Source organism: Solanum lycopersicum, chromosome 5, assembly GCF_036512215.1.
Source record: "Solanum lycopersicum chromosome 5, SLM_r2.1".
Taxonomy (NCBI): domain Eukaryota; kingdom Viridiplantae; phylum Streptophyta; class Magnoliopsida; order Solanales; family Solanaceae; genus Solanum; species Solanum lycopersicum.
The window spans coordinates 8117018-8131962 of NC_090804.1; the positions used below are offsets into that span (position 1 = coordinate 8117018).

Below are 14945 nucleotides of genomic sequence, written 5' to 3' on the forward strand. Positions count from 1 at the left end.
ATTGGGTAGTTGAATCTAAGGAAACTTTAGAAAAGAAATCGATTAGAAATAATTAGGATCAGAAAATGAGAGAATAAACTTGTCAAAATTTTACTTGGGAAGGCGCTCCCCAAATGCGCAAAAGGGACTCATGCAGCCCCTAGCAGTGCGCCACAATCATGTTTCTCAAATTTTGGGTTGGTGCATCGCCCCAGGTTTGCATTAGGGTCGCCTGCCCCCACTTTTTTTCCATCGGTTGTCTTGTTTGAGTCCCTTTAAAGTGTAACTTCACTCGCTTTTGTTACTTACTACTCTAAACTACTTCTAAACACTTAAAAATCATTCATAACATGAATCATAACCTTGAATTCATAATTCAAATTCAAGGTAGAGTTAAGAGTTCAGTCTTGAAAGTTCTTTCGAACATTTTGAGAAAGTCCCTTGAGTCTTTTTGAGAAGTCTTCTTCAATTTGTAATAACTTATTTCAAAACCCGAGCAAGTGAGTATGAGAATGGAGAAAGAATGTGTTCATGTGTCTACATTATCATCATAAGATCTTTCATATCATTAATCATAACTCTTAAATCCGTAATTCAAATTCAAGAGAGAGTTATGATTAAAGTTGAAAAAAGTCTTTGAATTCTATTGTGAATCCCTTGAGATCAACTATCGATATGTTTTGAGTAAGTATTTATGGAAATGAGAAGAGTCAGATGCATGAGTTCCATAATATTTTTTAGACCCTTGAGTCAAGTCGTTCATTCTCATAAATTCTGCATAAACTCCCTACATTGAGTATCTTCGAGAGGAGTAACATCTTCGAGATGAGTAACATCTTCGAGTTCTAAGTCTTTGAGCATTGAGTTTCTAATCCTTGTGAGATTATATTCCCAATTATGGGACTACCACATCTTAACCATGAAATCTTTGAGTTGAGTAATTAAATTTATTAATCATATATTATTATAAGCATGAAGCTCAAAACTTATAAGTTGAATTACTATTTTGCCCTTATTTTATTCCTAAATTAAATTAAATATTAATATATAATTAATTTAATATTAAATAATCATATATAAATACATGCATCTAGACACAATGGTTTAAATTTTAATTATTTACATACTAAGTAATAATTATATTATATTATACTAAATACTAAAAATAAGAAGGTGTAAAGTCAAACTTTGAAAGGCAAAAATATTTTATAGAAAATTGTTAGAAATTATTTCATAGGAAATTGTTAGGAATTACTTTTTTTAAAAAATAAAAATTATCTATTCTTTCTCTATAGTTAATGTGATTAAATGATTAAATTTGTTATCCTCTCTCTTTAGTTAGTATAATTAAATATATTGAATTATTAGTAAAAACTACCATGTCTAAAATCACTTTAACTTCTGAAAATTTACTTAAACAACTCTTCACCTTTTCATCTTATCCAATAAATCTTTAGCTATATATATGTATCATGAAAAAAAATTTCTTTATCACTTGCGTCATGTTATGTGAATCATTAGACAATTTTCAGGTACTCTTTTTTTTTTGTTTTGAAATATTAATATTTGTTGATCCTCCTCATTAGAATGATATTTTGTATCATAAATTTTATCTTTATCATTTTAGATTTTTTTTTTGTTACGGGAGAAAAAAAAACTCTACTCCTTGTGTATTTCTTTTTACTATATTTATTGTTATAATAAAAGTCTTAAGAAGGATATGAATGTTGTATTTATTCTTATCTGTTTAATTTTTTTTTATTCTTTACCGGTTATACTTCTTTATTTACTTTTATCTTTCCTTACTAATATAGTTTCTATAAATAGCTACATATTTGTGTACTTACTAATATAGAGCCTAATGAGAGATTATTAAGGATAAGTCATATAGATATATTCATATTATTAGATGCTATAGTAATATAATTATTTTTTCATATTTCTTGCTTGATGGTCAATGTACTATTCAATTATTATGAATTTTATTTAATAATAAAATATAAATTGGTAAAACTAATATTTCTAAGTTCAACATTATATAATAATTCAACTTTATAATAATTGTATGGGACAAACGTGTAACGCACGTTTCGGAAACTAGTACAAATATAAAACAAAAAACTAAGAAAATAAATAAAATGATTATAATGATTTGAGGTGTATCTTTATCTTTACATTTATTAATCTCATGATAGATATTAATTATACAACATATATAATACTAATATACATAAGTTTAAAATTCTTTTAAAACACAGTACTAAATAACAATTATTTTAACCAAATTTTTGTTTCATCATAAAAGAGCCAAAAGAAAATAAAAAATAAACTAGAACAACAAAAACTATGCTATATAGGACCCAGTACCTAGGGGTCAATCCTAATCAACTCACTTGCCAAAAGCACTTCACTGGTTCCTCTCGGCAAACACCGAAACATTCGCTTTTCTCCCTGCTTTCGATCTCTTCGCTGTAGCGATCCAGCTCAGTAGGAGCATTCACTGCTTAGAGGTAAGCTTTCATGTCTTGTGATTCTTCATCTCCCTACCTTCTTCATCTTAAACCTTTGAAATTGCTCATTGGGAGGCAAGTAATCAGCCACAATTGTGTTCGCAGTTCCGTGCTTCCTAGGTATTGATGATGCCGATTGTTTGGTGAAAATTTTGTGTGCTAACTTAGATTAGCAATTACAACTATCGAAGTGCAATGACCCTTAACAGGAATACTCTGTTGCAATTATTGAAGCTGCTATGTCCTTTTCTTATAATGCATGCTTGTGATTTGCTGTTATATGCATCTAGTTTTATGCTGTGTAAATCATACATCTGTAATTAACTAAGTGAGTAACTGCGTTATAGGTCGATTTACTCTGTTATTACCTAAGTGAGTTATTGGGTGGGTGAGTGAGTGGGTTATAGGTCGATTTGTTGTAGTACCAGTTGCTTAGTTTGCTTAAGAAGGAAGGGAATTCATTTTCCCTCGCAAACAGTGTCTCTACTTTGGTCAAAGTTTTGTCTGCTAACATAGATAGCAAGTACTTAACTATTGAAGCTATAATGATCCTAAACAGGAATAGTCTCTTGCAATTATTGAAGCTGCTCTGTCCTTATCTTTTAATCTGTGCCTGCGATTTGTTGTGTACATGCATGGTTTTATGTTGTGTAAATATATCATACATAATATATTGATCATTATTTAGAACCTGCCTAGAAGTACTCGGGTTGCCTCTCCTACAAAATGCATATAGAGAGGATATTTCAGTTTACAGCACAAGGGTATATCTGTAATTAACTAAGTGAGTGATCGAGTGGGTGATTGAGTGGGTTATAGGTCGATTTGCTGTAGTACCAGTTGCTTAGTTTGCTTAAGGAGGGAAATCATTTTCCCTCACAAACATATTTTCTATTTTGGTGAAAGTTTTGTGTGCTAACATACGTAGCAAGTACTTAACTATCGAAGCTGTAGTGACCCTTAACAAGAATACTCTCTTGCAATTATTTAAGCTGCTGTGACCTTTTCTTTTAATCCGTGCTTGTGATTTTGTGTGTATATGCATCTGGTTTTATGCCGTGTAAATGTTATCATACACAATACATAAATCATTATTTAGAAACAGTCTAGAAGTACACGGCTTGCTTCTCCTACAAAATACATATAGGGAGGATATATCAGTTTACAGCACAAGAGTTTATCTGTAATTAACTAAGTGAGTGAGTGGGTTATGGTCGATTTGCTGTAGTACCAGTTGCTTAATTTGCTTAAGAAGGAAGGGTATTCATTTTCCCTCGCAAACAGATTTTCTATTTTGTTCTTGTCACGCTTCTCCATTTCTCTTTTCATGAAATGGGGTTCCATTATTTCATACATTTTCACAATCCAGTTCATTCCATGTTTATACATTTACTTTGTTTCGACTCTGCTTTGAAGTCGATTCAGGTATTTCACATTTTCAGTGAGTTCATCAATCTTCTGAGCTCTTATAATATCATCTTATTTCAATTGTATTCCAATTCCCATAGTTAATTCATTGTATCTGTAACCAATAGTTAGTTGTTAAGTCGTTAGCTGGCACATGGGGGAAAGCTGTCATTAGTTAGTCAGTTGTCACGTAGTTAGTTACAACTAACACTCCTGCTAATGGAGCTGCACTCCTTATAAACTGATAGTTGGGTATTGTAAAGGCAAGGATTGTTTCTAAAAGCAATACTATCTTCTCTCTCTTTCTTCTTACAAATCTGAGCTCCCAATTAGGGTTCTGAGTGTAGGATATTCACTCTTTAAGTTCTGTCGCGTGGCTTTTAATTCGATTAAAGGATTCTGAGCTGCATCATCTTGTTATAGTTGAATTAATTTAATGTTAATACCTTGTTGTCCTGCAGGAAACCATGGAGCCTTCATCAAAAGAGAGGAAAATAGTTACTGTTGAAGTTCCAGAGAAAGCATTTTTTGATATATTGGTAAGATCACCAATAAAATCTGTTCTTCGAAACAAGCTTGTCTCTAAAGGAGTAGCTAGTATCATAACATCTACCGACTTTATTGAGTCACATATGGAAAGAAGTGGTCGATCCTATGAACTTGTTACCTTCGCCAATGATTCTAAAAAATATGGATATGCATCGGTTCTGTTGTCTGAGGAGGATCCTGATCGATCAGAATCTGTAGATCTACTCAATTTTGAGTTCCTCTCTACTTGCAGGGGATTAGTGCTTTTGGTGGATAACAGATCAGCTGTTAAACAACAGCTTTATGTTTCCAACCCCGCTATCAAGAAAACAGTAGCACTGCCAATAATAAACGAATCATTCTATATTTTTACGGCTGGGTTAGGATTTAATGCTGAGGAAAAAACTTACAAAGTCCTTGTTCTTTCGACAAACAAGCGTAATAAGATGTATATATGTAGGTTTAGACCTTCTAACATTGATGAGCCAATTGAATGGGAAGATGTGAGCAGTCTGGCTCCATCTAGTTATGCAAGAAAAAAGAATGTGTTCATGAAAGGGGCGATACACTGGGTTGCCTATAAAAAGGAAGATGAAACCCATCAGAGAAATAGTGTTCTGTTTTATAATGTAAAGACGGAGGATTTTTCAGAAATGAATTTTCCTTCCAGCATAGAAGTTACTGTCGCTTCAAATTACTTGTTGGGTGGGGAGGAATTTAAAGTGGATATTTCTACAACTGATCAGTCCATTCAGTTGGTGGTTGGTTCCTTTCTTCATGACACTGGGTTCGATATTTGGATTATGAACAAATATGGGAATCCAATCTCTTGGAGCAAGAGATCCCATATTTCACCTTTTACCATACCGCGTAACACTGACTACAGATTGAATGAGTGCCTACCTGAACAAACTTGGATGGATCGGTTGTCTAACAGACAGATTGATTTTGATGATAAATTGGATGAGCCCCTTGGGATAAGAAACGGGGAAGCTGTTTGGTGGAAAACAAAAAAAGGGTTTTTGGCCTTACATGATGCTGCAACAAGGAACATCAGGTATGCCCCCAATATTAGGCACACTCAAGTAGAAGGGTTACAACTCTTTCCAGATCCCATGTTTGTTGCTAAGTACAAGGAGTCCCTTGTGTTGCTACCGGAGGTCCATTTCCAAATTTCTACCAACCCTCTCTCTAGACCGCTTCCTCCGCTGTTGGATGGCCTCCCTACAGGTTAATTTTTTCTTCCATAACTTTTTTAAACCCTGCAGTCCATGCTTAGACTTGTTTTTTTTGTCCAAATCTTATCAAACTTCCTTTGTAAGTTATCCATGTCATTTTGAAGTTGTAGGTACTTGGTGTTCACAGTGTGCTACTAGTGTTTGCAAACAGCTTTATGCAATAGTGTTTCAGTCGTGTAACTAATACTCTACTCCCTGGCTAGACTAGTATACTGACTTCCTATCTTCTGCCCAATAGTTGTGTAGCTAACACCGAATTAGCTGCAGCAACTTTGTTACATTAACCGCAAACTTTGTTTCGGAATTTATTCTAGGATGTACACTGAATTACGCCATAAATAATGCTTGACATGGCTAACAAGAGAGTCCACCTCATTTGAGTAACTAAACATAATCCCTGTTTTTGTTTGTTTACATTTTGTTGTTAAAGATTAAATACTCATCTCCATGCTCAATATGGAGTGTGATACCAACTGGAACTGGTAAAATATGTTCATCAACCCACTTATACTGGAGAAAGAGGCAACATAGAATTCCTTGACAACTAATAGCACATGTTGTGTTCTTTTGCCTACTTACTGATGCACGTGTCCTGATGTTCAGCAGCTGTGCAGAAGGAGATTAGTGTGCTGAACCAACACAATGAGAAACTAGTTGGTGTGTTGCATGATACTAGATCTAGGGAGATTGTTGTCTTGTGCCATGGATTCAAATCCTCGAAGGTTTGAACTGTTCCAATACTACTATAGTTCTTGTTCTTCATTTGCCTATTAAGCACTTTCTTCAAATTCTCTACTAAACTTGTTTTGTCAAGTGCCACTGGAAAAGTCATCCAGTCCAGCGCGGCTGACATAAGTTTTTAGAAAGTAAGTTGTCCCGGCTGTTTTAGATCTATGTAGTACTAGCATGCCACCACTGTGACATTCTGATTTTATCTTTACGAATCTCTTGAGCTGCTATGGTGTGAATATGAACATCCTAAAAAAATAATTGAATGAGAAGAGAAGATGTTCAGTTAGGATTGGCTTATGATCTGCACTAACCATGTTCCTGATTTGAATTCATTTCGGGCGAACATTATACAAAATAAAAGTAAAGATGAGAAGTAGTGATAGGCATCACTAAAGTAAATGTATTAACATGATTAAAATATATTCCCTACTAATGGTATTGCCTATATAAATCTTTTTCTTCCGCTCGCTGTATTCCACTAATCTGCATTGGTACTAAGAGACTGTAGGTCTTTCAAGACACTTCCCTTCAATTTGTTTTTAATTCTACCTCATCTCACTTTTAACATCTTAACTCATCATGGCTTCACACATACGGACGCATCTGAAGGTCAACGGAAGACATGACCAAACGACCAAGCATACTCTCTCATTTGAAGTTTGCTAAATCTGCATTTTGATGGAGGTGTAAGAATGATGTCAGATAATTCCCTAGTAGTAGGCTACGACAACATACCCGATGTGATCCCATGATTAGGGTTTAAAGAGGGTAAATTGTACGCAAACCTTACCCCTACATTGTGTGAGGTAGAGAGGTTGTTTCCAATAGACCCTTGGATTCCTAAGTAGTAGACTGCACCAAGGATGTCTTGTTGATAAGATTTTTAGGCTGTATTGTTTCAACATTCTTTTCTTTTAACAAATTTTTTGCTGATTTTTGTTGATTCGTGATTGGTTAGGACCGAGGCTTTTTTGTTGTTGTTGTGGTGGTACGGTTTCTTGATGTCAATATTTAGGTTCATCTGAGGTAAACAAATCAAGTTTGGCAATGCCCTTGGTAAGGCACATTGGGTTATACCAGTAGAGCATCAGTATTTAGCTAGTGCTCAGCCTCGTGAAGATTGTACAGCATCTAGTCATACAAATATAAGTACGAGCGGTAGTTTGGGAATTACTTGTATCAATATGATGCAAGTACTTGCAAATTTTCTTTCCACTCTTTCGAGCAAATTGTTATGAAGAGATAAAACTTTAAGTTTAAGTATCACAGCAGATGACTGATTCTCCATGCTTCTTTATTGGTAAGTAAGTATATATGTAGTCTGTTTAACAGTGGGAGAGTTGCTGATGAAGCATCTAACTTTTCATTGTGTTTCTGTTGATAGGACTTCAACATTTTGGTGAATCTTGCTTCTGCTATGGAAAAAGAAAGTATCAGTGCATTTCGCTTTAATTTTCCTGGAAATGGGTAAGCCCTTGGTATTAAAAGCACCATCTATATTGTTCGGGAATTTTCTAGATAAGGGATAGCTTTTTTATTTTATTATTCTGAATGCTCTACAGGCATACTATTGTTATTGGTGTGAATGGTATCTTCTTCTTATTCCTTCACTTTTTATGTGCAAAGAGTGCAATTATAACTGGTTTTAGGGACTAGTAATATTCAGTCTGTCTCTAATCTATGGCTTCTACGTCTTCCTCGACATAGATCCATAGTATTACTTTAATTTCCTGAAACTAGAGGCTTTTAACTCCCAAATAAAGTAAACTGTGTGTTGACCTTTTCTCTTAGGGAAAAAATCATCACTCCAATAATGTGGGCAGGGTTGGTCAAACTCTAAATTTTGGAATTTAAAGCTTCTTTTATTGATTGCTTGTAGAGATAGATAGTAAAGTACTTGCAATATACACCTAGCTTAAGGTCATTGTGATGCGTCAAAGAGTACAAGTTTACAGCATTTCTATTCCATAATTCTCCTTAATTAACTTTCTCTCTCCTCATCATCGCTTTCAGAAACTTATTGTCCTAAAGTTCTGTTTGCAATGACTAACATTAGTTCTTTCACATTTCTTGGTTCATTATCTACTGTTTTCTAGTGAAAAAGCGAAGGTTTGTTTCAGTATGGTAACTATTGTAGAGAGGTGGATGACTTGCACTCCGTGGTTAAATATTTCAATGGAGAAGGCCGCAAAGTAACAGCGATCCTTGGACATAGGGAAGGTTTGTCATTTATTGCGTAGAATTGGATAGTGTATCAAATGTATTTTGTTCACAATGGTGAAGAAAGAGAGGTTTGCACGTGTAAATATTATGCTTTAGCGGTCCTTCTTAATTGGTGTTCTCTGGATATGATAATATTATCTTTTGATATAAGACATAAATGTTTCTTCTCCTACGTAATTGCATTATGGCTTTTTCTTCCTGAAATCCTGTTAAGGTGCAACTGAAAAATCAAAGTTCAAGATAAAGAGAAGGGTAGAAGCTCTTGTACCCTTATTCATTTTGCTATTAGCTGTACAGGACAGCCTGTCCTTGCATTTTTCATGTTCTTGTATGTTGATTAACTATCTGAAATAAACTGTTGCAGGAGGGAATGTTGTGCTTCTATATGCTTCTATGCATCATGATGTTCAGACAGTCATCAATCTGTCTGGCTGTTATAATCTAAAGGAAGGCATTGCAGAGCACTTGGGAAAGGACTTCGAGGCAGCAATCAAGAAATATGGCTACATTGATGTTAAAAACGTAGCAGGTAATGACTTTTCAATAGAAAATAGAAAGCAGTCAATGTTAGTAAATCTTGATTCTGCTTATGTATATAAGCATCTCCACTTTTCAGAGTGGAATTTGCCTTTTTCCCAAGTTATATAGTAAATGGGAACACACGACTGCCCCTGTTTTTCTTCATGTCTCTGTCATTCCTATGTTAAGCAAGTTTGACGTCTCAAGAGAGATAAAAAGTCAAAGGTAGAATATATAATTTCTTATCCCCGTTTATGCAATGTTTTCATTATTTGTCCGCCTAATAATTGAAGAAACTAATAATGTAGATATCTATCCCTTTAGACACGAGGCTTTGTAAATAGCTCTATTTTATTACGGGATTCTCTAAGCTCTTTAAGTTTTTGATAGGAAGAGGTGTGAGTCAAATGTACAGGAAATATTCATTTTGTTTATCTTGAATGCATCTACTGGATCCACGTTCAGAGAAATTCACTTAACCTGGTCACAAAACAAAAACCATGGGACTTTTTATAGTATTTATTTGGTTTCTCTTTGGTTGTTGAGACCAAGATGCAGATGAACTATAATATTAGCTTAGACAGAGGGTTTATTTGAAGAACTGAAAAAATGCTTCTCTATTTGTAGGGAACTCTGATTACCGTGTTACGGAGAAAAGTTTAATGGATCTACTTGCTACAAACATGGATGAAGCATACGTTCAAATTGACAAAAATTGCAGGTTGGGCTGATGGTATTTCAAATACATCAATACCTTCTCTCTTTGTTTTCAATGCCATCTAAGAGTTGTATTTTATTGAATCTAGTTAAAAGCTGATGGGTGACAGTTCTACCTCACTAATGTGGTTGTTGTATGATAGAGTTTTCACCAAGATTGTTGCATACAATGACGCTTATATTTTCTCACCTTTAATAGACATTGATTTGATCAGATCTAAGGTACTAGCTGATGAAATAACACATGGTACAGGGTATTGACAGTTCATGGGTCTGCTGACATTATTTCATCCGAAGATGCTCTCGAATTCAACAAGAAGATTTCAAACCACAAGTCACATATCATTCAAGGAGCCACTCATTGCTATATGTTAATGTCACACCAAGACGAGTTAACGACTGCCGTCTTGTCATTCATAAAGGAAGATCAGCTGCAGAATTAGTATACCAGGCCGTTACTTGGGATGCCACCCTCATTTTGAAATTCTGGCTTTACATAACTTGTTGAGCTGGCTGTTACAATCTAATTCATTTTGAACTTCTGGCTCTGACAGCTGGTTGTTACAGTCTAACTTGTCCAATTCAAACTATCGGTAATTCATAGAATTACTAGGCAGATTTACATCTAACAGGTTTAATTCATTGTCATATCCTCAACTCCCAATCGAGTACCACTTTCTTAGATTCAGCAGTTTGACACATAGCTTCTTATGTATTCAATTGTAAGTTTGATGCTTTTGAGGATATCCATTTGTGAGCAAAGTAGGGTTGATTTTTGGAAATATGAATGCCTTTCCTCTGCAAAACCAACTTCAACGTGGGGGTTGTGTTTTTCAATTTTCTTATCGTCGGTTGACTAAATTCATGGAAATCATTATTAGTAGGAAAACAAACTCCTTGAAAATAACAAATATGACTTCCCTAATGGAATTGTAGACCCAAAAAAAAGTCTTACAAGTAGAGTATTTTATATTGAGTATGCCATTATCTTTTGACACAGCTCATTTGCACTCTCCCCTCCCCTCCCTCCCCCCCCCCCCCAATTCATCACGTCCACACCCCAACCACACCACCTCCATCTTATATATTACTAGTTTCTGAACACGTGTGATGCACGTGCATCACATGTTAATCGATAAACTCAATCTAAAATATAATACATAAACATAGAATATGTGTACCATGAGCTACACTAGATTGTAGAGAATTTTTTTTTAAAAAGAATGCTTAGAGACGTGTAAAGGAAAAATTGAAACATTAATCTGATGCTAACATCCTCAAATGTATAAAAGAAAAATGTCAAGTCATGAAAATTGGAAAAGAAGAAAATATTTTTCTTCCAAAAGTTTATAGAAAAATAATAAAGAGTGAAAAAATTAAGTGATTATCAAATGTTTATCAAGAGTAGATAATAAGAATTTAAAAATAGAAATAGAGGAAACAATTCATGAAAAACCTATTCGTGATAAATAAAAAGTATTAAAATTAATATCATATTGTAGGCAAAGACACCAACATATATTATGAACGAAAAATGACCAAGTGATAAATATTTGGTATTTACATGTCTACGGACAAGATAAAAATAAATTGATAAAAATATTACAAATTACAATAATTTTTCCAAGTATAGTTAAACATCAATCAAATATTAAGCTTATGAAATACATGAATAAGTAGAGCAAAATGAATATTACCTAGAATTTGTAGTAGTGATTTTATGTATTCCGCCTTACCAAAACTACTTATAATGATAAAAAAAATTTTACTCACTCCGCCTCATTTTATGTGACACCATTTCCTTTTTGGTCAATGCCAAAAAGAATGTCACATTGTCTTATAGGGTAAATATTTAAAGTATAATTCCTCTTTTACCCTTGTTGGTCCCACTTAATTTTAAACATAGTACTCTAATACATTTATGAGGAGAGAAAAAAGTGAGTTTACTTTTTGAAGGCAATTTGGTAAACATTTCAAAGTCTTCATTTTTTCTGAAACTTCGTGCCCGGTCAAATATTGCCACATAAAATAGAACGGAGGAAATATCAAATTTGAGCTTTTTGACTTTATGTTCCAGCGGGAGTTTCCTTCTAATTGTCCATTCTTCATTATTTTTCATCTTCTTTAGTATCACTTTTAGTATATGATCCAGAGGACATCTACCATAATCAGCTACACTATCTATATTAACTATGTCTATAAAGTGATGACGATGAGATATTCAAAGCCAAATTACAATTTATTTGATAATGAGAAAAGATACAAGAAATTTGCACAACTATAAAGACATTAGGCGAGATGCAATTAAAACTAATGTCATCATCTACTCGACCTCTTTTTCCAAAGAAATCACCAAATCTCTCTTTTATAACGGAAGAAATGTCAATATTTGGTAATGAAGGAACTTAAATAGGAAAAATAATTAAGTAAACTGGAGAATTTTATCTAAACTTTACATAAGAATCTAAGGGAAATTGAATGGTTTCCATAAGAAATTAAAGAATATGAACTATATTAAAGCTGGCAAGAAACTAAAGCATTGGAAAATTTGGGTAAACGAATGTTGAAATACATTTATAGAATTAATTGACTCTTAAACATACTATACGACTCTTCATCACCAGTGGCGGAGCTAGAATTTGGTCTAAGGGGTGTCAAAATATAAAGAAATAAAATCGTGTAGAAGGATTGTCAGTATGTAACATAGATATATACAAAAAATATTTTAATTCTATCTACATAACGTAATTTTTCGATGAAGGGGTGTCGGTCGACACCCCTTCACTACGTGTGGCTCCACCACTGTTCATCACCCTTCACCTATATCTCTGTGTTACAACTCTTCATTACCCAAGTCTCTAACTTTTCATCTAAGTTTTAGTTGAAAGATGAAAAGAATATATTAATGTCCAAAAAGATTAATAGATTATACTAAATATTGGGCATATGCAGAGAATTCAGCTAATATTAAAATTTAATTGACAAGATATTTAATATAGTATAGGGGTATAATGGTGATTCAACTTTGAAGTTAAAACCTTCCCACTTATAATAATACAAGACAAAACAACAAGCAATATACATAATATAAAAAAAGTCTTTCAATTTTAAGATATTGATCATAAACAAATGAAAAAGTTGATCAATATTAAAGAAAAAAACTATCTTTCATTTCTGAAAATTAAAAAAAAAAAACTTACGTTGGTCATCTCTTATGGAAGAAGTATAGTTATATATCAATATAGTAATTGAAATATTCTTAGAGAAGACATAGTTATTTATTAAAAAATTATGACCTTTGGACTTCTTTTTACTTAAATTCCCAAGATAATAAAAAATGAAAAATAAAAATTTAAAAGAGCAAAATGATAATCTAACTTTGAAGTTAGGAGCTTCCCACTTATAATATAATACTAGGCCAATTATGTGAAAGTAATAAGCAAAAACCTGTAAAAATATTAATAATTACACATAAAAATACAATGAGTTAACTAATGATAAATGTAATTTCTAATCGAACAAAATCAATATAATTGATAGGGATTATATTTTGACAAATAAAAATATGAAGTTTCACAAACAAAAAACATTTTTCAAAGTTGAAAGCCTCAATTAAAGAATTGCTCAGACAAAAGGCTAAAGGTGGAAAGAAATAAAAAACAAAACATGTTGATAAACCAATGAAATTCAAGAGGAAACGAAAGTAACAAAACAAAAACAATGATTTATTAACAGTGAAATATTAGCAATGATCATATACATACCTGGAAAAAATGTATATGAGAAGAAGAAAAATAGAACAATAAAAAGAAAACAACTTTTGGACCTTCATAGAGAGCAATTAAGAATATAATAAATTGCTAAGAAAAATTAATGGCGGGAAAAAGAAAAAGTTAATACAATGTACATTACCCTTAAAGATGCACTTATATGAAATGAAGAGATAACTTTTAATTATAGAGATACTACGTTTAACATGAATAATAAAAAATAATATTATTTGAAAATTAGAAAGGTCCAACTTTTACAACAAAAAGTAGTAAAAAACAAAAATTGAGGCAAAATATTAATGAGGAAGCTTGTTTAAGATTGCAGTAAATAAATTATGTGGACACATTGAAAAAAACTGAATATGAAACATTAAATGAGACTGTTGAACTTCTAAAAAATTAAACACCTAAAAAACACTACTAAACTTCCATTCACTCACCATTTATGTGGTTTGAATATCATTATTTAATTAAATATTTCAATGTTTAGGTAATTAATATATTATTATTTAATTACATATTTTATTAATTAAAATTAACTTATTTAGATATTTATAATATTTTAAATAAGGATAAGGATAAAATGATATTTCGATTTTTACGTTTGTGACTTCCCCCTTATAATATAATATATGATATATAATGATATGATATGATGGGCGAGAAATAAAAATAAAGACCAAAGAAAAGAAAAATGTTTCAAAAATATAATTAAATTTAGTTGTTAAAAGGATAAAAATATTTAATTTAAACTTTCTATTGATATTTTCATTTTTCAACTTTTGACTTAACAACTTCCAATTTTAAGTATATAATTTAATATGATATAATTAGTATTTAATGTTTTATATTAATCAATTTTTTTTAAAAAAAATTTAACATTTTGATTTAGTATATGGGTAAAATGTTAATTCAACTTTGCACTTTAGATCTTCCCACTTAAAAAGAAAACAACTTTTGGACCTTTATAGAGAGCAATTAAGAATATAATAAATTGCTACAAAAAATTAATGGCTGGAAAAAGGAAAAGTTAATACAATGTACATTACCTTTAAGATGCACTTATATGAATTGAAGAGATAACTTTTAACTATAGAGACAATACGTTTAGCATGAATAATAAAAAATAATATTATTTGAAAATTAGAAAGGTCCAACTTTTACATCAAAAAGGGGGAAAAACAAAAATTGAGGCAAAAGATTGATGAGGAAGCTTGTTTAAGATCACAGTAAATAAATTATATGGACATATTGAGAAAAACTGAATATGAAGCATTAAATATACTGTTGAACTTCTAAAAAATTGAACACCTAAAAAACAC

At 32.3% G+C, this 14945-nt stretch overlaps 1 protein-coding gene across 11 annotated transcripts; it reads left to right on the plus strand.

Moving 5' to 3' along the window:
• Window positions 1-2305: 2305 nt before the first annotated feature.
• Window positions 2306-10659, plus strand: LOC101253588 (putative F-box protein At1g76830). 11 transcript variants are annotated; one of them, XM_010322659.4, is made up of 8 exons: window positions 2335-2489; window positions 4358-5654; window positions 6266-6384; window positions 7779-7861; window positions 8491-8614; window positions 8982-9146; window positions 9764-9857; window positions 10107-10659. In XM_010322659.4, the coding sequence occupies exons 2-5, from the start codon at window positions 4364-4366 to the stop codon at window positions 8588-8590; spliced, it is 1593 nt and encodes a 530-aa protein (XP_010320961.2). In that variant the 5' UTR covers window positions 2335-2489; window positions 4358-4363; the 3' UTR covers window positions 8591-8614; window positions 8982-9146; window positions 9764-9857; window positions 10107-10659. The 11 variants fall into 11 exon arrangements, with proteins under 11 accessions (XP_069154005.1, XP_010320961.2, XP_069154002.1 ...); XM_069297901.1 differs by having other exon boundaries at window positions 8491-8869; window positions 10107-10501; XM_069297902.1 differs by having other exon boundaries at window positions 6269-6384; window positions 8491-8869; window positions 10107-10501.
• Window positions 10660-14945: the final 4286 nt, after the last annotated feature.

Excerpts from the sequence above, each read along its gene's own strand:
- LOC101253588 (XM_010322659.4), top strand. The coding sequence starts at position 4,364 with ATGGAGCCTTCATCAAAAGAGAGGAAAATAGTTACTGTTGAAGTTCCA. Across the intron at positions 5,655-6,265 it reads GTTGGATGGCCTCCCTACAG|CAGCTGTGCAGAAGGAGATT; the intron begins GTTAATTTTTTC and ends CCTGATGTTCAG. Across the intron at positions 7,862-8,490 it reads TTTAATTTTCCTGGAAATGG|TGAAAAAGCGAAGGTTTGTT; the intron begins GTAAGCCCTTGG and ends ACTGTTTTCTAG.